At 35.7% G+C, this 25,034-nt stretch overlaps 1 protein-coding gene across 4 annotated transcripts in view; it reads left to right on the top strand.

Moving 5' to 3' along the window:
- ATP6V1A (ATPase H+ transporting V1 subunit A) overlaps positions 1–24,332 on the top strand; it is a 57,956-nt gene extending 33,624 nt beyond the window's left edge. For all 4 annotated transcript variants that reach the window (XM_082460180.1, XM_082460183.1, XM_082460181.1 and 1 more), the window contains exons 3-15: positions 1,639–1,767; positions 3,581–3,795; positions 4,075–4,212; positions 5,473–5,624; positions 9,161–9,323; positions 9,838–9,946; positions 14,555–14,677; positions 14,771–14,885; positions 15,481–15,544; positions 17,017–17,220; positions 18,330–18,424; positions 20,179–20,350; positions 22,127–24,332. In XM_082460180.1, coding sequence (XP_082316306.1) covers positions 1,639–1,767; positions 3,581–3,795; positions 4,075–4,212; positions 5,473–5,624; positions 9,161–9,323; positions 9,838–9,946; positions 14,555–14,677; positions 14,771–14,885; positions 15,481–15,544; positions 17,017–17,220; positions 18,330–18,424; positions 20,179–20,350; positions 22,127–22,219 — 1,772 coding nt within the window. In that variant the 3' untranslated portion in view covers positions 22,220–24,332. The remainder of the gene's footprint in view (positions 1–1,638; positions 1,768–3,580; positions 3,796–4,074; positions 4,213–5,472; positions 5,625–9,160; positions 9,324–9,837; positions 9,947–14,554; positions 14,678–14,770; positions 14,886–15,480; positions 15,545–17,016; positions 17,221–18,329; positions 18,425–20,178; positions 20,351–22,126) is intronic.
- Positions 24,333–25,034: the final 702 nt, after the last annotated feature.

Raw genomic sequence — 25,034 nt, 5'->3', positions numbered from 1 at the left:
ATTGATCTATATTTCTGTTTTTGTGCCAGTACCATATTGTCTTGATTACTGTAGCTTTGTAGTATAGTCTGATGTCAGGGAGTCTGATTCCTCCAGCTCCATTTTTTCCCTCAAAGCTGCTTTGGCTATTCGGGGTCTCCATACAAATTTTAAGATTTTTTTGTTCTAGTTCTGTAAAAAATGCCACTCATAATTTGATAGGGATTGCATTGAATCTGTAGGTTGCTTTCGGTAATATAGACATTTTCACAAGATTGATTCTTCCAATCCAAGAACATGGTATATCTCTCCATCTGTTTGTGTCATGTTTGATTTCTTTCATCAATGTCTTATAGTTTTCTGCGTACAGGTCTTTTACCTCCTTAGGTAGGTTTATTCCTAGGTATTTTATTCTTTTTGTTGCAGTGGTGAATGGAATTGTTTCCTTAATTTCTCTTTCTGATCTTTTGTTGTTAGTGTATAGGAATGCAAGAAATTTCTGTGCATTAATTTTGTATCCTGCAACTTTACCAAATTAATTGATTAGCTCTAGTAGTTTTCTGGTGGCATCTTTAGGCTTCACTATGTATAGTATCATGTCACCTGCAAACAGTGACAGTTTTACTTCTTCTTTTCCGATTTGTGTTCCTTTTATTTCTTTTTCTTCTCTGATTGCCGTGGCTAGGACTTCCAAAACTATGTTGAATAATAATGGTGAGAGTGGACATCCTTGTCTTGTTCCTGATCTTAAAGGAAATGCTTTCAGTTTTTCACCATTGAGAATGATGTTTGCTGTCAGTTTGTCATATATGGCCTTTATTATGTTGAGGTAGGTTCCCTCTGTGCCCACTTTCTGAAGAGTTTTTATCATGAATGGGTGTTGAATTTTGTCAGAAGCTTTTTCTGCATCTATTGAGATGATCATATGGTTTTTATTCTTCAGTTTGTTACTATGGTGTATCACCTTGATTGATTTGAATATATTGAAGAATCCTTGCATCCCTGGGATAAACCCCACTTGATCGTGGTGTAATCCTTTTAATGTGTTGTTGGATTCTGTTTGCTAGTATTTTGTTGAGGATTTTTGCATCTATATTCATCAGTGATATTGGCCTGCAATTTTCTTTTTTTGTAGTATCTTTGTCTGGTTTTGGTATTGGGGTGATGGTGGCTTCATAGAGTGAGTTTGGGAGTATTCCTTCCTCTGCACTTTTTTGGGAGAGTTTGAGAAGGATGGGTGTTAGCTCTTCTCTAAATGTTTGATAGAATTCACCTGTGAAGCCATCTGTCCTGGGCTTTCGTTTCTTGGAAGATTTTTAATCACAGTTTCAATTTCATTACTTGTGATTGGTCTGTTCATATTTTCTATTTCTTCCTGGTCCAGTCTTGGAAGGTTATACCTTTCTAAGAATTTGTCCATTTCTTCCAGGTTGTCCATTTTATCGGCATTGAGTTGCTTGTAGTAGTCTCTTAGGATGCTTTGTATTCCTGCGGCTAACACAGTATTTTAAATCAAGTATAATTTTTTTAAAACTGTCTTTTTGTGAGATAGTATGTTCCATAGTAGGTGTTTTATTTTTCCTATGAACATATGAGAGAAGTGTATTATCGGATTTATTGGATGTTTTAATTATCTTAATACTCATTTGTTCTTTTCAGTGGTTACAGCTTGTGACATGGCAGGTGCAGCCATGTATGAACTGGTGAGAGTGGGCCACAGTGAGTTGGTTGGAGAGATTATCCGATTGGAGGGTGACATGGCCACTATCCAGGTGTATGAAGAAACCTGTATCCTTTTTGGTTCAATTTCTAACCATTTTCTACAAATCAGAATTGAAAGATTTATGGCAAAGGTAGAAGCAGCACCAGTGAGATCAGAAACGTGGAATGTTGGTGTTTTGAAGAAACCTGATATATAGGAGTTTATTGAAGAGAGGTACTAGGAATTAGTGCTCTTATTTTAAGAAATTAGTATTATCTCCTGACCTTTCATTGCTCTTAATATTTCATTGCTTTTATTCTCAAGATCAGCATTACTTCTTTGGCTACTTAATTAAGTTTTATTTGGTACAGCTTTTTTGCCATACTAAAATATATGCTTATGGTACCTGTTCTCTCTGTCAGTATTGGAGTGCTAATTCTAAACAAAATCTGCAAATTTTTAAAAAGTTAAAATTTTTAATTTGAAAGTTTTAATAAAATTAAAAGTCTTCATAGCTATGAAATCATCACTAATCAAAAGGATTTTTTTCTATTGTTAGGTTTATCTTTTATTTAGTCTTCTACGTGGTTTGAAGATTTAAAATAAATGAACATGTGTATAGTGAGAACCCGCTCTGCCTTTGTTATCCTGTATTTGGCCACTTTTCAAAACAGACATGCATTCATGCAGCCCATTTTGTTAGTTCCATTTATTTTGTATCCTTCTAGTTTGTTATATGAACCAATATAAATATATATATATTTTTTTATTTCCTTTTTTTCCCCAAAAGATAGCATATTATATGCACTGTTCTGCACCTTGTTTTTTTCACTTAAAAATATATGTATGGTGGAAGATGGATAAATGTGTGATAAATATAGTACAATGTTTATGGTAGATCACTGTAAAATTCTTTCAGCTTTGCTGTAGGTTTGAAATATTTCATAATCAAATATTGGAAATGAAAATATATTTTGGAGATCTTTCTTGAAAAATTCATAGAAGTGCCTAGTCTTTTTTACAGCTACATAGAATTCCAGCTTATGAATATACCAACATTTATTAATAAATCCCTTAATGATTGTTAAGTCTAAAGATTTTTTTGGTTGTTTCTTAGTCTTAAGAGTTTAAGTTTTTGTCCAGGTTCTAATATCCTTTTTAGGGAACTGATATTCCTCACCAGGATAGTTGAAACAAAGTATTATGGAGGGCTTTTGCTTCTATTTTATAGCCTGTGGTTCCCAAACTGTGCACCAGGGCACTCTGGGCAGCTGCAGCAAACTCATGTAGGTGCCCCAGGATATTTTAAGGTTTTGCGGTAAACACGGGAATATTAGACGTTTTGTCAGACACCACGAGAACTAGTAGCTTGAGATAATAAACACTTCTATTATTTGACTGTACTATATTCTTGTCGATGATATCATATCTTTGTGAAGCTGAGTTTTGGCAATTGCTAAGCTAAAAACCAAGTGTCACACAAAAATGATGTGGGATGTGTATTCAGTCTGACTCCAAGGTTTGGAAATTGTAGAATACCCAACAGGCACATAAATCCCATTTATAAAAATAGAGATTATTTTAAAATGAAATTAAAATGTTGTTTTTTCTTTCAATTTATGTATATTTTTCAAAGTACCACTTAGTTGTTAGGACATACACATTTATTAAGACGTTTGGACATAATTATTTAATAGATGGAATTATTATATATATATATATATCTTTTGTTGTAGGTCACTATGAAAAAGTTACTGAAACACTAAGGATGCTGTGGACTAAAAGTTTGAGAATTTCAGGTTTAGCGCCTTATGTATCATTTCCTGTTAAGCTGTGGTATTTCCTTTTTATAGTATCTCTAATCTTTTATAGTGAGTTTTCCTCAACTGCCATTTCCAGCTGGTGTGTCTGTTGGAGATCCTGTACTCCGCACTGGGAAACCCCTCTCAGTAGAGCTTGGTCCTGGCATTATGGGAGCCATTTTTGATGGTATTCAAAGACCTTTGTCGGATATCAGCAGTCAGACTCAAAGTATTTACATTCCCAGAGGAGTAAATGTGTCTGCTCTTAGCAGAGATGTCAAATGGGATTTCACACCTTGCAAAAACCTACGGGTATGTCTTTGTAACATAAATTTCTGAAGTTGGTGAAAGAATGTGAAAAGAGTGTTTACTGAACTATTTTGTACTCTTAGTCAAAATAAAAATAAGACCACAGAAGCATAGTTTACATCTTTTTTTTAGCTCCACTAGAAGGATTATAGAACAAATGTGTTCTATTCATAAGTGAAGCAAATGATTTAAATAATAGCAAGGTGAGTCTGCTTGACGTTTATTGAACATTAAATGGCTTGACATTTATTTGAACATTAAACAAGTGCATTTGTTCTCTAGGTTGGTAGTCACATCACTGGTGGAGATATTTATGCAATTGTCAACGAGAACTCACTCATCAAACACAAAATCATGTTGCCCCCACGAAACAGAGGAACTGTCACTTACATTGCTCCACCTGGAAATTATGATACCTCTGTAAGTATCATATAAACTTTATCTCACAAAAATGGCCCCACTTATATGTGATAGTTGCCCAGTTTTAGTACTCTGAATAGTTACAGAATTCATATTTAATGTGTATGTTTTAAGTTACTCCCATAATTATTTTTTTATTTAAGATTTTTTTCTTTAAAACTTGAGCTTGGGAATACAAAAAAGCAAATATATTATTTCTTTTTGAAGAGAAATAGCTAGTATAGTATTTTCCTACCTTCTTAACTTATGCTACATTATTTAAACCTCTGATTCTTTAGGCATAGAATAGACTTTGATCTTTTTGTCAATCTCTATTCACATAATGAATTGTAGAATGGATTATATAAGTTCTTACTCTGGGCGAGCCATTTAAAACTTAGTCCTTTAATGTTATTGATAGTCACATCATACCAAATACAGTAGATGCATGATAATCTTCGTGGGTATGAAGATAGCTTTATTGAGAAGATCATTGTAGCATATAATTTTTTCCCAATAAAATATGATAAAAGATAATAATTTTCTAATCATTTCACAAGAATCAGTCTGTGCTCTACAACATATACAGAACAAAAGAATTAAGATCGGGATTCTGGGCAGTCAGCTAACGTTACTCACTAACTTAGAGACTCACCTATACTTGCAAGAAAACCCTGAAGTAGACAATTCAGATTCATGCATCAACAAGATTACAGATTTCTATAGGTCTATGGGCTTTGAGGTTGTTTGTGAATAGTTAAAACCACCTCAGTGTTCACAGATGTTAGAGTATTATTCATTATCTTTTTGCTTTTGTAAATAATTTAAAATATTTAACTTTATTAAATATGTTAGGGTTCTTAATAGATTAGTATTTTTCATTAAAGCAGTATAAGAGCATTATAATAAAGTAAGCAAAATAAAGAATGGAAAATAAATTATGAAAGCTTTCATTTCTTCCCTCCCTCAGTCCCAGGAGTATCTTCTGTACCCTTCAAGAATTTTTCCTATGCATATTCATGTAATTTATTTAACTATCCCTCTATTACTTGAGATACTCCTTTCTCCAAAACTTCTAAGCTTTTTTTAAAAATCATAATAATTCACCTGGTTTAAAAAAAAATTAGAACAGTATGTAAAGATTTACAATAAAAAAGTGTAAATCTCCCTCCCCACTTCCACATACCACCTCCCTAACCCCCCAAGAGAAATCTGGCATTACTTTGGTTTTAGAGGAAGAAATGTTTATAATGTACTTAAAGTCCTGCTGTATTTTTGTAGGATGTTGTGTTGGAGCTTGAATTTGAAGGTATAAAGGAGAAGTTCAGCATGGTCCAAGTATGGCCTGTACGTCAGGTTCGGCCTGTCACTGAGAAGTTGCCAGCTAATCATCCTCTGTTGACTGGCCAGAGAGTCCTTGATGCCCTTTTTCCGTAAGTTTGATTTGTGTCCCATGGTTTTCCCTCAGAGTTATTATATGTGCTTATTGTTTCACTTCTTTATAGATAAAGATTTTATGTGCTAATCCTGTAATACGTTTTATCTAGAGAAATATATTTTACCAGTGCTTATTTAGAGAATCAAACTGTTGAAGAAAATTTATTTTTTCACAGTTGCAAAAGGAAAGCATTATTTCTAAAACTTTCTGAAAAAATGAAATTTCCAGAAGGAAATCTGTGCCAAAACAATATAACTATTTTTCTTAAGTTATCCTAGAATTAGTAGATTGGTGTCACTATAAATTGATGACTTCTAACATCAGCTGGGTTCTCTATGCTACCCAGCAGTCTTTCTTACTTTGTAGTCTGCTCTTTGCCATTTTCTTCATCACCTGCTTAAAAACCTCCTTTCTCTTTAAATCTTAGGCATCACGATACCCTGCTTTACTTTTAACAAATAACTTCATCATTTAATGCACAGAAAAGACTGAAGCTGGGATGTAGTAATTCTTTCAACTTCTGATCACCAACCCATGTATGTCTCACTTACTCTTCAGCCTCTTACCTTTAAACCTACTCTGTGCGTTGTTCTCACTGTTACTCTCTCATAAGATCTTCAGTACTTTGACTCTTCTTATTTAGTCAGTACCTCCTGTTTCCATATCCTTCACTATCCAGTTTAAATTTAATAGTCTATCACTTTTACTAACATCTGTCAGTATATTAAATTTTCTTGGTTCCTTTGTCTTCTGTCACGCCCACCTGGCGAAATATCAACTGTGAATCAGTCCTGCTATCTCCTTCTCCCAAATCTACACACAGGCTGCTGAGAAAAATAAATAAGTGCAAGTTGGTATCTCACCACTGTGGCACAGTCGTTCAGCATTTCCCTAATTATCATTCTCCTGCTCTCCTTAGTGACTATTTCAAACCTCTCCACTTGCCTCAGAGCTTCAACTCCAGTCTTCTTTCTCCTTCATTCTCAACAAATGATCATGCTAGATCCTTCACAGAGAAATGAGAGGCCATCAGATTTGGAACTCCATCAGTTAACGTACATTCCCATCCATCCCTTACTCCTCTCCTTTTTCTGGAGTTTATCCCACCTCATGTTTCCTCAAAGACCTCCCATTAAGTGATATTCTCTTTATCTCCCATCTAATGAGAAGAAATCTACCTTCGACCCTTTTCCCCTTTCTACCTTCCACTACCTTTCTCCCTATCTTCACAGCCAAATCTCTTAAAAAAAGTAAATTAGTTGTCTCCACTTTTCCCACTCTAATTCACTGTACTGCTCTGCCCGTGGTGCCACCCCTCAACCGAAACTACTCTCACTAACATCATCAGTCACTCCCAATTCAATAAGTAAGCTTTAGTGTTTTCTTAATTCCTACAACTTTGGATATTGGATATTGCTTTCTACTCCTTCCTCTTTGAAACACCCTCTTTCTTTGCTTTTCCAGTTAGCTTCTGTCTACAAGAAGCTATTGCTTATTCTCCGTTGCAGGTTCCTTCTCCCTTAATTTTGATATTTCTTAGAGGTTTTCTCTTTTCTTTCCGCATTATACGTCTTACCCTATGTGGATGACTTCATTCACTCTCGAGACTTAAATGTTCATCTATATATGATGATTTCTAAACCTGTATCTTCATCCCAGATCTCTTCTGAGTTCCAGACTCATATATCCACTTCTGATTATACCTCTCCTTTTGAATATCTTATAGGTGCCTCAAAGTCAGTATGTTTAAAACTAAAATCATCATCTTAATCACCACTCCTTTCCTTGAAATTTTGCTGCCTCTCTCAAGTATCATTTTTACCCTCCCACATCTAATTAGTGAACTAATGCTGTTATTCTGTTCCCTAAATATTTTTTATCTGCATCTGTCATCTCTACTCCATGACTATAATTAAGGATCTTACCCTAATTCCTGTAATAAACTCATTTAATCAGACTTCCCATCTTCAGTTTTGCCTTCTTTCCAAGTGGTTGTCCATATTACATAGTGATCCAACTAAAACACATATGTGATCCTGCACAATTTTGCCTGAAACCCTTCAGCGCTCTTTATTGCTCTCAAGACAAACACACACTCCTTAACTCCTCACAAAGCCACCCATGATCTGGCTATTGCTTACCTTCCAGTATTGTCTCAGCCACTTGCCTGCCCAACTGCTTCCTTATACACCATCTTCCAGGCTTAACGAAGGACTTTTAATTCTTCAAGCAATGCTCCCTCTTGCCCCTGGACCTTTGGGCATTCTTTTCCCTCTATGTGGAATGTTATTTCCCTGTATCTGGCTAATTTCTATTTTCTTTCAGGTCTTAGCTTCTTTCGGAAAGAATTTCCTAACCCCACTCCCATCCAGTGTCAGACTTTGTACTTCTTCCTGTGTACTCCCACAAACCTTGGATGGTCTCTATGATAGCACTTTTCACATTGGATTGTTGAACTTCTAAAGTGGGGCACACCCAGCCTTGCCTCCCCACCCTGCCTTAAAGGTGATTTGAAAGAGGTATACAAAGCCATAGGATGAATGGACATGCCTTCTTAGTGTATCAGAGTCACTGAAAGGTTTGAAGGAGAAAACATTTTAATGCGTATTAGTTTCATATGAGAAAACTCTATTATTATTATTAAGGATGCAGTGTTTGTGAATTTTATGATAAACACACTATTTCCAAGGAATTTCTCTTAACATTATGTCTCATTTCTCCTGCCCAGACACTCCTGCCTGACACACACACTCACCTGCACACACACACACACCTGTGACATTCACTTCCCTCTGCCCTTAACTTCCCTCTGCCCTTAAGGGTATTTCAGTCTCCACTGACACTTTTTAGGGAAAGTTTGAAAGTGGTTGCTAAATGGTACTGTAATCACAAGCTGACTCCAGTTTACTCCACTGGAATGTGAGCTCTGTGAATACAGAAACATGGCTATTTTCTCCGCTGTTGTCTCTCCAGCATCTCCAAGCATAGTTTGTAGTACCTTGGAAGTACTTCATAAATCGTTATTGAATGGGTAAAAGGGGATTGACTTAACACCTTAACAAAAGTCTTTGTTTATTAACCTCTGTAACAAGAGGAATTTCTTAGATCTTATTTTTTACCTCAGAAGACAACTTTCAAAGTGTTTATATTTTTCTTTTAGCTTTAATTCTTATATTGTCCTTTCATAAACTAATTTATTTAAGCATTCAGAATATCATTAGTACTATTTTATTTATTTTCATATTCCTCTTCCCCAGTTACCTTATGGAATATACTTTCACTTTTTGCTATTAAAGATGATAGAAATGATTAATTTATAATAAACAACATATGCTACTATAGGTGGAAACTAGGGGAGCAATTGTTATATATCTATCTGTATATCTGTCTTTGTAAGTATATATATAGATACAGATGACAGTATTATAAAGTGCTTTTGTTCTTTAACTTGTATTTCTGTGTCACTTACCTACTTTATTTATTGGTACGTATTAACGAGTAAAGTAATCAGTGCTTGTTTAATTTGTGTAGATGTGTACAGGGAGGAACTACTGCAATCCCTGGGGCTTTTGGCTGTGGAAAGACAGTGATATCGCAGTCTCTATCCAAGTATTCCAACAGTGATGTGATCATCTACGTAGGATGTGGTGAGAGAGGAAATGAGATGTCTGAAGTCCTCCGGGACTTCCCAGAGGTCTGTATCTATAAAGCTTCCAATACTAATCTAGAGAAAATACCACTAATCAACTTTAATTGGCAATTAATAAAGCTTTATGTTGGATCTGGAGCAATGCTCTCATTTGTCAAGGATCTTTTAAGGAATTTTCTAATTATATCTGTGATTCAGTTTGTATACTCAAGGAGAGGAATTTGAATTTTTCAGTCAAACACTTGAAAGTTTCTTTTTGTGGTCTGGTGGTTTTCAGTTATTGGGAGAAAGATACAATAGGCAAAATATTTATAGGTGTGAACTTTACATAGCCTTTATATGATCTACTAGGTTACTGTAGTAATATTCCTTTTTCCATAAAAGAATGGACTTCATTTATGAAATGGAAACACTGGCTGTTTTCTTTACAGCACAGTGGGAGAGAGGGAAGAGGTTGGAGTGATGGGGAATACAGATTATAAGAGGGATTAAATATAAACAAGTTGTGAAAAGGGGACTGAAATGTTCTGGGGATCACTAATAGATTGTTTGCCTCTAGCTCACGATGGAAGTTGATGGTAAGGTAGAGTCAATTATGAAGAGGACAGCGTTGGTAGCCAATACCTCTAATATGCCTGTTGCTGCTAGGGAAGCCTCTATTTATACTGGTGAGTATATGAATTGGAATAAAAGCGATTAACATATCTGTTCGTAAGTTTAAAGCTAGCACCAAACTTTTTCTTTTCCAAAGAACTTTTCTTTCATTCTAAAGTACCTTCATACATACAACCATGTTCCTAGAATATTTTTTAAAAATATTTCACATATTATTATATCTTGAGAATATGTCAGTTTAAGACATTAATAGAGCTGCCACAATCTTTTTGATGACTTTAAAATGATGTATATTCTACTACTGGTTTTTTTTTTTTCATTACATGTTTTATCATTGCTCTATCTCTGAATATATCTGTATCTCTATAACTTGAATTATCAGCTTTGAACTGTGATACTTTGAATATCAGTATGTTTATATATTATCTTCCATCTTTGCTCCCACTTCCATCCAGCTTTTGGTGCTTTGATTTCTACATATTCAGGATTTATAATGTTCGTATTCTGTTCTATAACCATAAATCCAATATTTGTATTAGCCTTAGACCTAGTAAAATGGAGTCATGCCCACTGGCAGTCCCTTGACTACAGTTTTTCCATTTGTTTCATGGTTGGACAAAATTTGAATTCTTGTTTCTTTGTAAGTCTGGGTTTTTTCAGCTGCCTTTAAATTTTAACAGTTTGGCAGAGTATAAAATTTTTTGATCAGTATTTCTTGCCTAGAGAACTCTTATTTCAGCATTAAGTGCTGGGGAGAGGTCTGACGCTGGCCTACTTTTTTTCCTTTTATAGGTGATTTTTCTTTTTACCCAAAGGAATGTCTCTTTAACTTTGAAGTCTTCTTCTTTTTTTTTTTTAATTTATTTTTGGCTGCATCGGGCTTTCATTGTTGGGTCTTCGTTGCTGCGCTCGGGCTTTCTCTAGTTGCCACAAGTGAGGGCTACTCTTCCTTGCGTTGCACGGGCTTCTCATTGCAGTGTCTTCTCTTGTTTTGGAGCTTGGGCTCTAGGTGTGCAGGCTTCAGTACTTGTGGCACACGGGCTCAGTAGTTGTGGCTCGTGGGCTCTAGAGCTCAGGCTCAGTAGTTCTGGCACACGTGCTTAGTTGCTCCGTGGCATGTGGGATCTGCCCAGACGAGGGCTCAAAACAGTGTCCCCTGCATTGGCAGGCGGATTCTTAACCACGGCGCCACCAGGGAAGTCCTAACCTTGAAGTCTTATAACTTGATTAGGATATATCCCAGTATTGATAGTTCTGATAATTTTTTCCTGAGACATAGTAAACCTTTTCAATCTATGAATATGTCTTTTATTTTGGAAAATTTTTGAGAATTGTTTCTGAAACTTTTTCTCTTCCATTATGGTTATCTTCTTGAAGCTAAACATATAGTGTCTCCTTTAGCTGTTTCCATATGCATCATTTCCTCTCTAATTCTTTTTATTTAGCCTTTTATCCATTTTTTCACAGGGTAATCAACATGTATTCTTTGTATTGCTTCCAATGAAGACTTTATGTCCTTCTAGCTCTTTGCTGAGTTCTGCTGGCTCATGAAACATCTTTTGTGATCTTACTGTATATTCCTTGAGATTTTTATTTTGTGGTAGGATACAATATTAAGATTTTCTTTTATTAATTAATTGTGGTCACAGTTTTCATTTGTTTCTTGGCAGGTTCATTGTTGTACTCTGCTCTTCTGTCTCTTTTTTTCTCCTTTTATTTTTGTTTAGTTCCTGTGCTGATGTTTATTATTACTATTAATCATCTTTGCAGGAGACGGGAGGGAATGGTTGTTACTATGGTCCAGGGTAGCAGGAATTCTTCCTGGTAATCTGTGAAGTTTGTTATAGCATAGAGTTGTGTAAGTTATTTTACTTTTTCTTTCCTGCCAGCAAAAATCCTCAGCTACAAGGCCACTTACAATGAATTCTTTCTCTTCTACCATGCCTCATTCACTGTTTACTTACTGAAAAGGAGTGCCTTCCTTTGTTTTATTTGTCCCCATCTCTCTACTTCCCCTTGATGCCAAACTGGGTCCAAGGAACCCCCGCCACTAGCCCTGTACCCCTTTTACTGTGTTCCAGACAATGGATTCTTGGTTTTGCCCCTCAGGATGTACCTTCTAGTTTGCAAAAGCTTAATCTGAGATGTGCAGCTTCAGGTGAATTCTTGGTGTCTTTCCACCCCCTTGTTTGTTTTTTATCTCATTTAGTTGGCTTTCCTCATTATTTTGTTGTGAAGCTAAACATGGCCACTAGTTTTTGACAGTGGAGTTTGTGTTTCTGTATTTCTTGTTCTCCTTGTTTGGTGGTTACTCTTATGAGAAGAAGGAGAAAGTGACATATTCATCTACTATTTTAGGACAAGAAGTCTACCTACTTCTTTTAAATGGCTGCACAGTATCCCTTTGTATGGATATATCATAATTTATTTAACCAGCATCCGTTTAGGGGGCACTTGGATTATTGATAATTTTTTTGCTCTCACAAACTTCACACCATAAAACATTCTTAAGCATGTTTTTTACACTGTGGCTTTGTATGTTTTATGCGCATGTTTCTTTGTATTTTTGTCAGGTAAGTTCTTAGAAGTAAAATTGCTAAGAATACAACTGTTAATGTAGATTTTAGTTTCTAATAGCTCTTCAAAAGGAATAACAGTGGACAAGATTTCTGCTTCTTCACATACTCACCAATGCTAATTTCTTCAACGCTTTCTTATGATAATTATCATACAGAAAAGTTAGAAGAATATTACAGTGAATTCCCATGTACCCCACACCTAGATCTGACAATTAGCATTTTACTGTCCTTACTTTATTAGATGCCTGTTCGGTCTGTATTTCTTACAGTGAGCTAGCATCTTTTCTGTGTGTGTTAACCATTTGAAAACTGCCTTCTGTCCATTTTTGTATTGGTAGTAGTTGTTTATCATACTGATTGGTAAAGTTCTTTGAAATCAGTCTTTCATCTGTTGTGAGTTGCAGATATTGTCCTAGTTTGCTTATCTTTTTTTTTTTTAATTAATTAATTAATTTACTTTTGGCTGTGTTGGGTCTTCGTTTCTGTGCGAGGGCTTTCTCTAGTTGCGGCAAGCGGGGACCACCCTTCATCGCGGTGCGCGGGCCTCTCACTATAGTGGCCTCTCTTGTTGCGGAGCACAGGCTCCAGACGCGCCGGCTCAGTAGTTGTGGCTCACGGGCCTAGTTGCTCCGCGGCATGTGGGATCTTCCCAGACCAGGGCTCGAACCCGTGTCCCCTGCATTAGCAGGCAGATTCTCTACCACTGCGCCACCAGGGAAGCCCCTGCTTATCTTTTGATTTTTGTCTGAGGGTTTGTTTTTTTTTCTTGTAGGCACTGATATCTTTAGGTCTGTGAAAGTGGTCTATGAGACTTCTTTGAGGTTTAGTCATGCGTATCTGTCTCTTCTATCAAGTCTTTTTAATAAATATATACACACAGGCATTAGTGAATGTTATCACAGAGACATAGTGTGCTTGTATAAGAGAGGATCTGATTCTACCATCAGACTGAAATATGTGATAATTACTGTGTTTTTTAAGCCTTAATAATGATAAGTGGTATTTCTTAAAGACTTTGTTCCTTGGATCATATTTTGGAAACCTAAGTCAGTATTTTTTATTCTGAAGGATGTAATATGATAAATAGTAAAGTTCTGAGTTTTCCAGCAACTATTTTGTTTTACTTATATAAGCATCTGTTTCTTTACTGGTAAAATAAGGGAATTAGGGCAGTAGATTTGGGGATGCTTATGAGGTAGCAACAAATATACATTTCTAATATGTTAGAGTTGTATAGTACTTTGTACTTTGCAGAGGGCATTTATAGAAATCATTTCATCTGATATGTATAGATAGATAGGGTGAGAGTTATTTTCACAGATTAGGAAACCACACTGGGAAAATGAAGTTATTTTGCTAAGATTAATGACAGAATAGAAAGTAGAACCCAGGACTTCTTTCTGTATATTAGCTTCTTCTAAATGGTTTACTGTATGTGATTTTACAAGAGAGGACCCAATCTGCATAGCAGAATGGCTGGATAATGAAGATTATTACTCACGTTAATAACATTTGTTACTTTTGAAAAATAACCAAACAAGCTAATTAGTTGAGGATTTTTTTGATGCCTATGTCTAATTATCTCAACAAAAAATGGGAGGAAAGTCTTTTCCTACTTTTAAAAATGTATACTAGGCTATGATAAACCCAAACATGTAATTGCTCAATATAATAGATGTTTATTTCAGATGATCAGGGCAGTCTTCATTATTCTATCATTTTTGGGCTGGGATGCAGGCTGAAAAGAGCTCTTTCATTTCGACACATATCTTCCATGGGTCCTGGGAGTTCTCACCCTCTCAGTAAGCCAGACGGAAGAAGTAGCATGGAAGGATGTGTGGCTTGCCTGGTGGTGGAACACATGACTCTTACATTCCATTAGATAGGGGTCAGTTACTTGCCACATCTAAATGCAGAGGAGACTAGACAATATAATTCAGCTGTGCGCCCAAAAGAAGCAGCACAGATTATGATGAACAGCTAGCAGTCTTAGGAACTTATTGCTTTAAATTTTTCTTGAGGGTGAAAAAGTCAGGATTATACTTTATAGGATTATAACTTGTAATATTCTTCCCAATTTAGGAATTACACTGTCCGAATATTTCCGTGACATGGGCTATCACGTCAGTATGATGGCTGACTCCACCTCTAGATGGGCTGAGGCTCTTAGAGAAATCTCTGGTCGCTTAGCTGAAATGCCTGCAGGTAAGTCTTTGTATTGCTTATTACGTAAGCAAGACTGTTAGGATTTGGGGATTGGCTTAGAACCTCTCTTTAAAATTTCTTTTCATTTTTCAGATAGTGGATATCCTGCATATCTCGGTGCCCGTCTGGCCTCATTCTATGAGCGAGCTGGCAGAGTGAAATGTCTTGGAAATCCTGAGAGAGAAGGGAGTGTCAGCATTGTAGGAGCGTAAGCATCAAAACTGTACTTTTCATAAGAAAAAAGGTTATTTATTTTAAAGAGACAATATTTAGCCCCCCTGAGAGCAGTGATTCTTAACCAAGGTTGCACTCGAGTCATCCAAGGAGCTCTTTAAAATGCACATGTTTAGGTCATCTCTACATGTTCTGGTTCTATAGATTTGACTTGACTGATTTATTATATTCAAGTCACGATATCCTAGAAATAATTTAGAAAATTATAGACATGTTAAGGTAAGACTGTATCATGATAAAAACAATGTGAAGATTCACGATCCCCACATAAAGCCATACTTTGTTCTCAGACCTTTTCCATCCTTCCTGCTTCATCTGTTTGATTAGAATAGTGAAACAGATTATAATTAAATCTGTCTCATTTCTCAAACTAGAAGGTGTTTAATAGTTGTCATTCTTAATTTTCAACTTAGTACTGGTTTTTATTTAAGATTTTTGTATAAGATTTTCTTTCCAAAGGTCATATTTCTAAAGTTATTTACATTAAAATTGACTTGCAAAAAATTGCTTTTATATACAAGTTATTTTCCATAAGCATTTCTAATGACTTTTTCTTCTTTTAAATTTAGAGTTTCTCCACCTGGTGGTGATTTTTCTGATCCAGTTACATCTGCTACTCTTGGTATTGTTCAGGTATATCTTTCCCTAGTGTAGTCAGCTTCTGAGCCCCACCCCACCCCAGGCTGTCCTCATGTTATCCGCATCATCATTGTGAAGTATTTCATTTGGTCACTGAAGAGTAGGCAATGGTAAAGTCTGTTTTAGCAACATTCTTACTACTGAAAGTCTTCAGTGCTGTCTGTTCTTTCTTAGCTCTTTATCTAGAGTTTATAATAGACTTAATATCTGTTAAGTGGAAAATACATCTGGGTAGCCAAGTTTTATTCGTGTTAGAGTAATACTACACTTTGAGTTAGAGTAACCCTAGGAGTAGAAACAAATGGGCCCAAAAAGATACAATGGCAAAAACCCCATAGAAGTTTCTCCTCGTGGTATGGTCCAAGGCAGGTAACCCTATCAGAGGGCAGCTCTTTTCCATTCCATAGTAATCCAGAACCAGGGCTTCTTCCACCTTGGGCTCCACGAAGCCTGGTAATTGTCTGCATCTGGCTGGTACAGGGGGACTGTGTAGAAGGCACACCTACTTTGGGCTCAGGCCTGGTCACTCCACTCGTTCTGTTAGCCACACCCAGACGAAAGCAAAGCTTGGAAAGTGTAGTTTCTGCCTAGGCAGCTTCCCAGTGACAAGGGCATGAATTCTAGTGGATAGCCAGCTAACTTGGCCATTAAAAGTAAGCCTGGGAGGGGTGGGTGGGACGAACTGGAAAACTGGGATTGACATGTATACACTAATATGTATAAAATAGATAACTAATAAGAACCTGCTGTATAAAAAATAAATAAAAAATTTTTAAAAAGTAAGCCTAAATGAAAGATGTATATAAATCAGAGCTATAATTTTTTTAATGTTGATATATTTATAAGCATATGTATTATTCATATGGGAAAAATAGAATATTTGCCTATATTTTGGTCAGTTTCAGATAAAAGGAAGTGGCAGAGGCTAAATTTACAACTTTCAAGATGTTTAACCTTTGCTAAAATTTTGAACTTTTAATTACAGGGAAATGGGGAGCAAAGTTAGGAAAGCATAAAATACATATGATTATTTGGCCTTGGAAAAATGACTGTCAGATCTTTTAGGATTGGCCCTTAATGATAGGGAACTGAATTTATTCAGAACATTTAGAGGTTTTCATTAAAGTGAAGTATCTATCTTAATAAGCATTTTCTGGTTCATCTGTTTATATCGTACTGTCATAATCTTCAAAGGAGTCAGTTTTTTTGCTATCAGATTTGACATACTATTAAGGAAATTTTGATTTGTAGATATTACCCATACTGAAACTAAAAGAAATACATTTTCCTATTTGCAGTTTTATTCCATTTCATTTATACTTGTTATATACTAAAAAGATAAATAATTTGACCAGAAAAGTATAGAATTGCACATTTAGGACAAACAAATATATTTCAGTACTTCAAAAAAAATTGTTTTTAAGAAAAATTTTTATGTTTTGTTTTTGATTTTGTCTTTAAATCAGGTGTTCTGGGGCTTAGATAAGAAACTAGCTCAACGTAAGCATTTCCCGTCTGTCAACTGGCTCATCAGCTACAGCAAGTACATGCGTGCCTTGGATGAGTACTATGACAAACACTTCACAGAGTTTGTTCCTCTGAGGACCAAAGCTAAGGAGATTCTGCAGGAAGAAGAAGACTTGGCAGAAATTGTACAGCTTGTGGGAAAGGTAGGTTGTAAAATCTTGTGGAAGACAGGTCTGTGAGTTGCACTGAAGCTTTTTAAGGACAAACAGAACCTTGGATATGCAGATTCTTGCTGGGAAAATGAGTATTTATTAAATATTCTTTAAACGAATAGAATTTTAGATTATTCCTTTATCCAGCAGATATTTGAGGGACCTGCTTGTGTTGTGGAAAGTAGAAAGATGATTGGTGTTTAGATTATTATTGAATAACAAACCACTTCGACATTTAGTGGCTTAAATAGTGGTTTTTTGCTCATGGTTTTTGGGGTTAGTGGGCTCAGATGGGAAGTATTGCTTGGGTCCCCCCATACAGTTTTTGCAGTCATATGGTGGCTGAGACCATAGTCATTTGAAAATTGCTTCCCTCACATGTCTAGTGCCTGGGCTAGGATGACTGGAATAGCTAAGGGTCGGCTGGGCATTTCTCTCTCTATGTGGTGTTTCAAAAAAAATCAGCCTATTTGTGTACCCATATTCATAGAAACATCTAAGCACTAAAAGGTGGGAGCAACCCAGATGTCCTTTGCAACACACTCGCGTGCACACACGCACGCACGCACACACGCACACACAATGGAATTAATGTTCCATTTCAGCCTTGAAAAGGAAGGGAAATTCTAACACATGCTGCAACATGGATGAACCTTGAGGGGACATTATGTTAGGTGAAATAAACGAGTCACAAAAAGACAAATATTTACATATAATGTATCTAAAGTAGTCAAATTCATAGAAATAGAAAGTAGAGTAGTGGTTAACAGGGGCCAGGAGGGTGGAAGAAGAGTTGTTGTTTAATGGGTATAGAGTTTCAAATTTGTAAGATGAAAAGTTATGGAAATCTGTTTCACAACAATGTGAACATACTTAACCTACTGAACTACACTTAAAAATGGTTACAATGGTAAATTTGTTATATGTTTTTCACAACAAAATCCAAAAAAGAACATCAATCAGGAAGCAGTTATGAAATGAATTTATTAATGATAGGTGATCGTGTGTTGATTATGTGGTTTCTGCATGCTAACTGATTAGAACTATTGGTCCCACATTGTGGCAGTAAATTTCTAAAAATGTATTTTTTCCTCTTCTAGGCTTCACTAGCAGAAACAGATAAAATCACTCTGGAGGTAGCAAAACTTATCAAAGATGATTTCCTTCAACAAAATGGATACACTCCTTATGACAGGTAATCTAGCCTGATTTTCTTTTTTTAATTTGAGGATATCCTATCAAGTTTTGAAGAAGGAGCTGCCTACACATTAAAACCCTCCCCGCCTTTTTTTTCCTCATACAGACACGCTCTGACTCAGTGTATAGGTTTATTTTATATTTTCATAGCAGACATCTAGTGATCCAGTATGTTCCCTTATCTTGAGTTGGCTCATTTTCCCAGTTATGACAGTGTTTTCACTCATTATCCAGCCATCTTTAATTAGATTAAATTGTGGCTTAGTGTACGGAGCCTGGGGATCATTGCCTCTTTCAGAAGCTTTTCTCACTACCTGTTACCACAGCCCGTGCCTCTTCTACTCTTTTCCTAAATAATGTACTTTCGTGCCTCATTTCCCAAGAGTTCTTTATTTACTTATTTATTTATTTTTGGCTGCGTTGGGTCTTCGTTGCTGCACGTGGGCTTTCTCTAGTTGCAGAGAGCGGAAGCTACTCTTTGTTGCAGAGCACGGGCTTCTCATTATGGTTGCTTCTCTTATTGCAGAGCACAGGCTCTAGGCATGCGGACTTCAGTAGTTGTGGCATGTGGGCTCAGTAGTTGTGGCTCGTGGGCTCTAGAGTGCAGGCTCAGTAGTTGTGGTGCATGGGCTTAGTTGCTCCGCGGCATGTGGGATCTTCCTGGACAAGGACTCGAACTCATGTCCGCTGCGTTGGCAGGTGGATTCTTAACCACTGCGCCACCAGGGAAGCCCAAGAGTCCTATTCTTTTTCTTCCTACTGAAGTCCCTGTCGGATGTCTCACCGGTCCCTGCTACTCCTGCCCAGTGCTTGTTTTTCATTATTGTCTCTGCTACTTCCATGGCTTATTTAAAATTTCCCATTTCTTTTAAACTTTGATAATTTGAACCCTTTCATCATAGGCTAGTTTTTCTCCCACAATCATATTTGGCCCCATATAAGTCTGAAGTGGAAACTGAACACATAGGAAGATTACCAGAATATAAGACAAGCAGAAAATATGACAGTATAATCAGTAAGGCTCATAAACAATCTGTATCAGGAACTTAAGAAGCTCAAGGAACCATCCACACAAAGATAACTCCACAAGGGGAAAATTATTTGAAAAGAGTGTAATAGAGAGTGTGCATGAAATTGTGTATGCAAATAAGTTTAAATGCGTTGGAAATTTGATTAGAATGCATGTGATCCAAGTTGAATATTAACTTCTGTGTCTTCATTATTAAAAGATATGGGTAAATGAAAATGAACACATTAATGGAGAAAGGGAATGCTTATTAACTTTAGGAAATTACAGTTCCCTGCTTTCCTATTATTTATTAAACCTTCACCGACTGTCACAAGGGAGTCTTTACAACTCAGTTATTTTACCATTTGGGTAACTGCTTTAACTGCACTGTACAAACACAAACCCTCAGAGAGTCATTAGATTGTAGCAGTACTGTTTCATTGTTCTTCCTGTTTGATTGTGTTAACAAAAATTAACGTCACTCTTTAAATAAAAGAATACATAGCTCCTTCTCTCCATCCACCCCCTATTCCTGAGACATCTCTGTCCAAAAACTCTGGTTAAGTATTATTGATCTTTTCCACTATTCTTTTTTCATTCCTTATGTATCATGCAATAAATATAAGTAGTGTGCATATCTAAATAAAGAAGTTAATGCTCTGGTATTTTACAGATGAAGTAAAAACTATGAACATGCTTTGGATTTTGTTTTTGTTTATTATTTTGACTTTCATTTATCCTAGGTTCTGCCCATTCTACAAGACAGTAGGGATGCTGTCCAACATGATTGCATTTTATGATATGGCCCGCAGAGCTGTTGAAACCACTGCCCAGAGTGACAATAAAATCACATGGTCCATTATCCGTGAGCACATGGGGGAGATCCTCTATAAGCTTTCCTCCATGAAATTCAAGGTATATTTGTTTCTACCATAAACTTGTTTTAGTAGTAAGTGTTTCTTTTTGATTTTTTAAAATATTTGGGTCCCAAACCTGGTGTGTGAAACTGGCATTTATCATTTTCATACATGCTCGGGTTATGTAAAACCAGAAGAGACCTCAAAGCTATGTTCAAATAGGAATTCACATGATGAAGATTATAGTATGTCACGTCTAAAATAAACGCTGACGTGTTTTCCCTTTTGTCTTAACTGCCAGGCAATTTAGAGCTAAAATCATTGCTAAGCAGCAATTACCTTACCTCAAGTGCCTGTTAATATCTAATCCCGATGCTCCTCTGAAACGATTTCTGCTGCTTACTTCAAGTATCCTATTACACATCATTTTTACTTTTAAGTAGACTCTCATTCTTTGGGAAGTACACAAGACATAAATAGATAATTAAGTGAAATTATCTGTAGAAACTCAAATGTGTAAGATTGTTTTTAAAATACTTGATCAGTCGAGTTGTATTTAATTATTTCTAAGTCATGACATCCAAGTATATTTACTAATCTCCTACTGAGAAATTAAGAGTGATTCTCTGAATGTGTTTGTTATGTATATAGTGTTTGCATTATAGATTGGAAGTAAATTTGTGTAAATAGACACTCACTGTGTCAAGGATTTTAAAATATTGACACCCTTTGAGTCCTGTCTTTCCATTTCAAAACATATAACCCAAGGAAATAATTAGAGATTTTTGATATGGATGTATGTAGAAGATTGTATATTAAACTTTTAAATGTCATCCAAAAGTGAACGGAGCCATTGTGGCATGTACATTACAGCAAAAATATTATAAAGGCATTAACATCTTTTTTTCAAAAAATATCCAAAGACACAGGTAAACGCTTATGGTATAATTAGTGAAAAAAGTTGGTTGCAAAGAAATTCCATATGTAATTTGATCCAAATTTTATTTTTAAAAATTATACATTCATAGGAAGATGATAAAAAAATATATGCAATAGTGATGACTTCTGGTAGTATAACTAAAGGTGCTGTCTTTTTTCCGTTTACAGGTACATTGTATCAAATTAACATTTCAGTTGTTCTTTAATATCATTAAGTATTTTTCTATAGCACTATTTTGTGGCTGGAGAATAATATTTTCTTATTCTTAGGCATTTAGGAAATTTCCAGTTGTTGGTATGGACAACTTTGTTCATGTAGTTGGTTTTGTGTATTTTCCTAGTATATGTTCTCAGAAGTGGAATGATTGGCTCAGAGGGCTTAAACACTTTAAGGTTTCTTTCATACATTTTACTCAATTAAGTTGCTTTCCATACAGATTTTAAATGGGGTGCATTTTGAGGTTATTTTAGAAATTTTACTCCCCTGTCCCAACGTGATACTACCAGACCTTGAATAGTAAATTCTGTTTTGATTAAATTCCAACTATCATATACACAGAGAGGAATGCATCTAATACGCATTGCTGAATAATTTCCTAATATTTTGCATATTGTTGGGGGTAAATCCATTGGTTGTTGAATACAGTTAGCAAGCAAGACACAAAACAGAAATTTTGTCTTTAAACTTTTGTCTTTAAAATTTTGTCTATAAACTACTCCTTTATACATTTCTACCCTTAAAGGAAAAAAGAAAAATAAGGTTAATTCTGCCTCCTGCCTGTGTTTTACCAGTGTACCTCAACCTAGTACTCAAATATAGTAAATATAAATAACTCACTATGTGTTCTGAAAATTAGTTTCCAAAGGTAAGTTGAATTCTATAATCTTCTTTCAGGATCCAGTGAAAGATGGTGAGGCAAAGATCAAGGCCGACTATGCACAACTTCTTGAAGATATGCAGAATGCATTCCGTAGCCTTGAAGATTAGAACTGTGATTTCTTTCCTCCTTTTCCTCAGCAAGCCCTCATATGTGTATATTTTCCTAAATTTCTCATCTCAAACCCTTTGCTTCTTTATTGTGCAGCTTTGAGACTAGTGCCTATGTGTGTTATCATTTGTTTCCCTGTTTATTTGGTAGGTCTTATATAAAACAAACATTCCTTTGTTCCAGTGTTTGAAGGGCCTCCCTGATCCTTTCTCCAAAGTGGTGAATGTAGTAAATATGATATACAATGGCTACACTACTGTAAACTTGTATGTAGGGTGATGTCTCTCCTTGTCCTAGGTTTGCCCTTTCCTCATCACCATTAAATTGTAAACAGGACTACTGCGTGTACTCTCTTTGCAATGGATTTGGAATGGAAGGCCAGACTTCTATACATTTTGTCAGGTTCTTTGTGAAATGACTCAATATCTGTGTGGTAAAGTTAATTGCAGCTTAGCATTTTGCTAAGTAACCTGCTTTGTAGGAAATAATTACTTTTTTTAAACATGAATAATTAATGTTTCTATTATGTGTTGTTCCCCCAGTATAAATCAAGAATATTTGTGGGAAACTGTTGAGAACTGTACTGTTTTTAAAGCAGGCATTTGTGGGACTCAGCACAATAGATGAATCAGTGCCCTCTAAAAAAGTGAAAAAGGAGCCAGGTGATCAAACTTAGATTAACATCATCTTCTTAAAGCCTATTTTATTTGACTAGGAAAAATTCAGTATCAAGGACTATTATACTACATTACTAGGAAATTCTTTTTAAAATTACATTTAAAATAATCACCGAGAACTTGATCCACATCACACCCTCTTTTTTTTCCTCAAACATCGTAGAAGCCTAAGCTTCTGAGAATCATGTGGCAGTGTGATGGGCAGTAAAATGCCACAGAGAAGATATTTAGTAGTGGTTAAAGGCTGTTTGCACCTTTAAAGACCAGCTGGGCTTTAGTGATTCTTGGGGCCAGAGTGGCATTATGTTTTTACAAGATAATGACATGTGTCACATGTTTGTTTGTTTGCTAATTGAATTTTTGAAGAACCAGCTTCCTGATTGTAAAAAATATTATTCTTTCATGTGGTTTTTGATTCACTGGCTCAAAAGATTTCCCAGAATACCTGTAGCTGTAGCAGCATAACAGTTTCCATTCTGTTTCATAGGGATGAAGTTAATTCTTATATCTGCTGATAACAGAATCTGGGTCATGTGAAAAAAAGATCATTTCTTCCTATCTTTTAAGTATATGTTTTAAAATAAAAGTTTCTGTGTTTGTATTATAAGGCACATTAGGTAATGTATTTCTTTTGGTCTGTTAAGGAAAGATGCAGCTAGAGAATTCAGCTATGTTTGTTTAAATCCTTGCAGATTACATGTTCTTACAGTGGCCTGCTATTCAGGATAAGTATTCTGCCATGTATCTTTTTTTAACCTTTCAGAATATTGGAAGATAAAAATTGTGCAGTGATTTGTTGAGACGTGGATGTAATGGTGCTGCTGAATCAGTTTGCTTTCCAATGTGGCCTCCTACCCAGAGGCTCTAAGACCAGTGGAAATTAAAAGAATTTCAAAAACTTTCAATTCCTACCTTAAACCTACCAGCAAACTAGGATTGTGTTAGTAATGAATGATATGACGAAGAAAGTTTGACCAAGCTTCTTTTGTGTTGTTCTGAATTTGCAATGTACGTTCTTAACTCCTTTTTAAGAATGTTGATGTGTGGGTGTGAAGATGCTAGAGAAACTTTGCTCAGAGCCTCATTGTAAGTGTCCCTTCACCCATATGTTGTAGAATTTCACATTGGTCACTGATCATTTTTCTTTAGTAAGAATGTGTTAAAGTTAACAACAATCTTTTAAAAAGATGATGCAGTTCTATATTTATTGTGCTGTGCCTGATCCTAAGTGGAGCCAGTTAACAAGTTTCATATGTATTTTTCCAGTGTTAAATCTCACACATTGTACCCTTTGGAAACTTCCTTCCATCCTGACGAACGAATAGAAGAGGTCATATATATTGTCTCCTTATCCTTGAGGTTTCACTATCTTTATGTTAAAAGTTGTGTATAATTGTTAAAATCTATGAAAGAATAAAAAGTGGATTTAAATTAACATTTTTCCTTTTTTTGTGGGTGTGGCAAGATCTGCTAAAAAAACGTGCCACCTTATTGTATTTTGGCGTGTTTTCAGTATGAACTTTAAAGTTTTTTATTTCCCTCTTTATAGATTGTTACTTAAGATCATGAAATTGAATTGGCGCCCTCACTATAGACTGCAAAAAGTCCTATAATCATGTACCACTGTGATTTGGAAATATAGTACATGGAATCCCATAGCATTCTGAATATTACTTTAAATTGAAAAAATGAATGGTTTCTAAAAGTAGACTTATAAATGAAAGGAAATCAGTGTCCTCATCTCTACTTTTGGCAGATGAACTAAAGCTTTGTAATTGGTAATTTTGCAAGCCAAAGTACTTAAGATCCAATGTAGCAACATGGATTTTATTTCCTTAAGTGTATTTTTAACAATTTCTAAAGGAGTAAGAAACAGTGTGAAATGAAAAACTCTACATTACTGTTGAGCACCAACTTTATGTAGAGAAATACTTAAAAATTCATGGGAAAGCTTATTCATTATAGAATGGGTGATTTTTAGTCTTTTTTGGTAATAATCCAATATTTTCAGGTTATTAGTTTTAACGTATTGCCACAATATAAGAGTATGAAGAAGGGAACCAATTTTCCCAGGTGAGGTATGATAAAATGCCTCTGAAGTTGCTCTAAGGGCTCCCTTTTAGTTCGAGTTCCCCCA

The sequence above is a fragment of the Balaenoptera physalus genome (genome assembly GCF_965194825.1).
Source record: "Balaenoptera physalus genome assembly, chromosome: 4".
In the NCBI taxonomy this organism is placed as follows: domain Eukaryota; kingdom Metazoa; phylum Chordata; class Mammalia; order Artiodactyla; family Balaenopteridae; genus Balaenoptera; species Balaenoptera physalus.
Note: the sequence above shows the minus strand (reverse complement) of the source record. Positions and strands in the feature narration are given on the sequence as shown.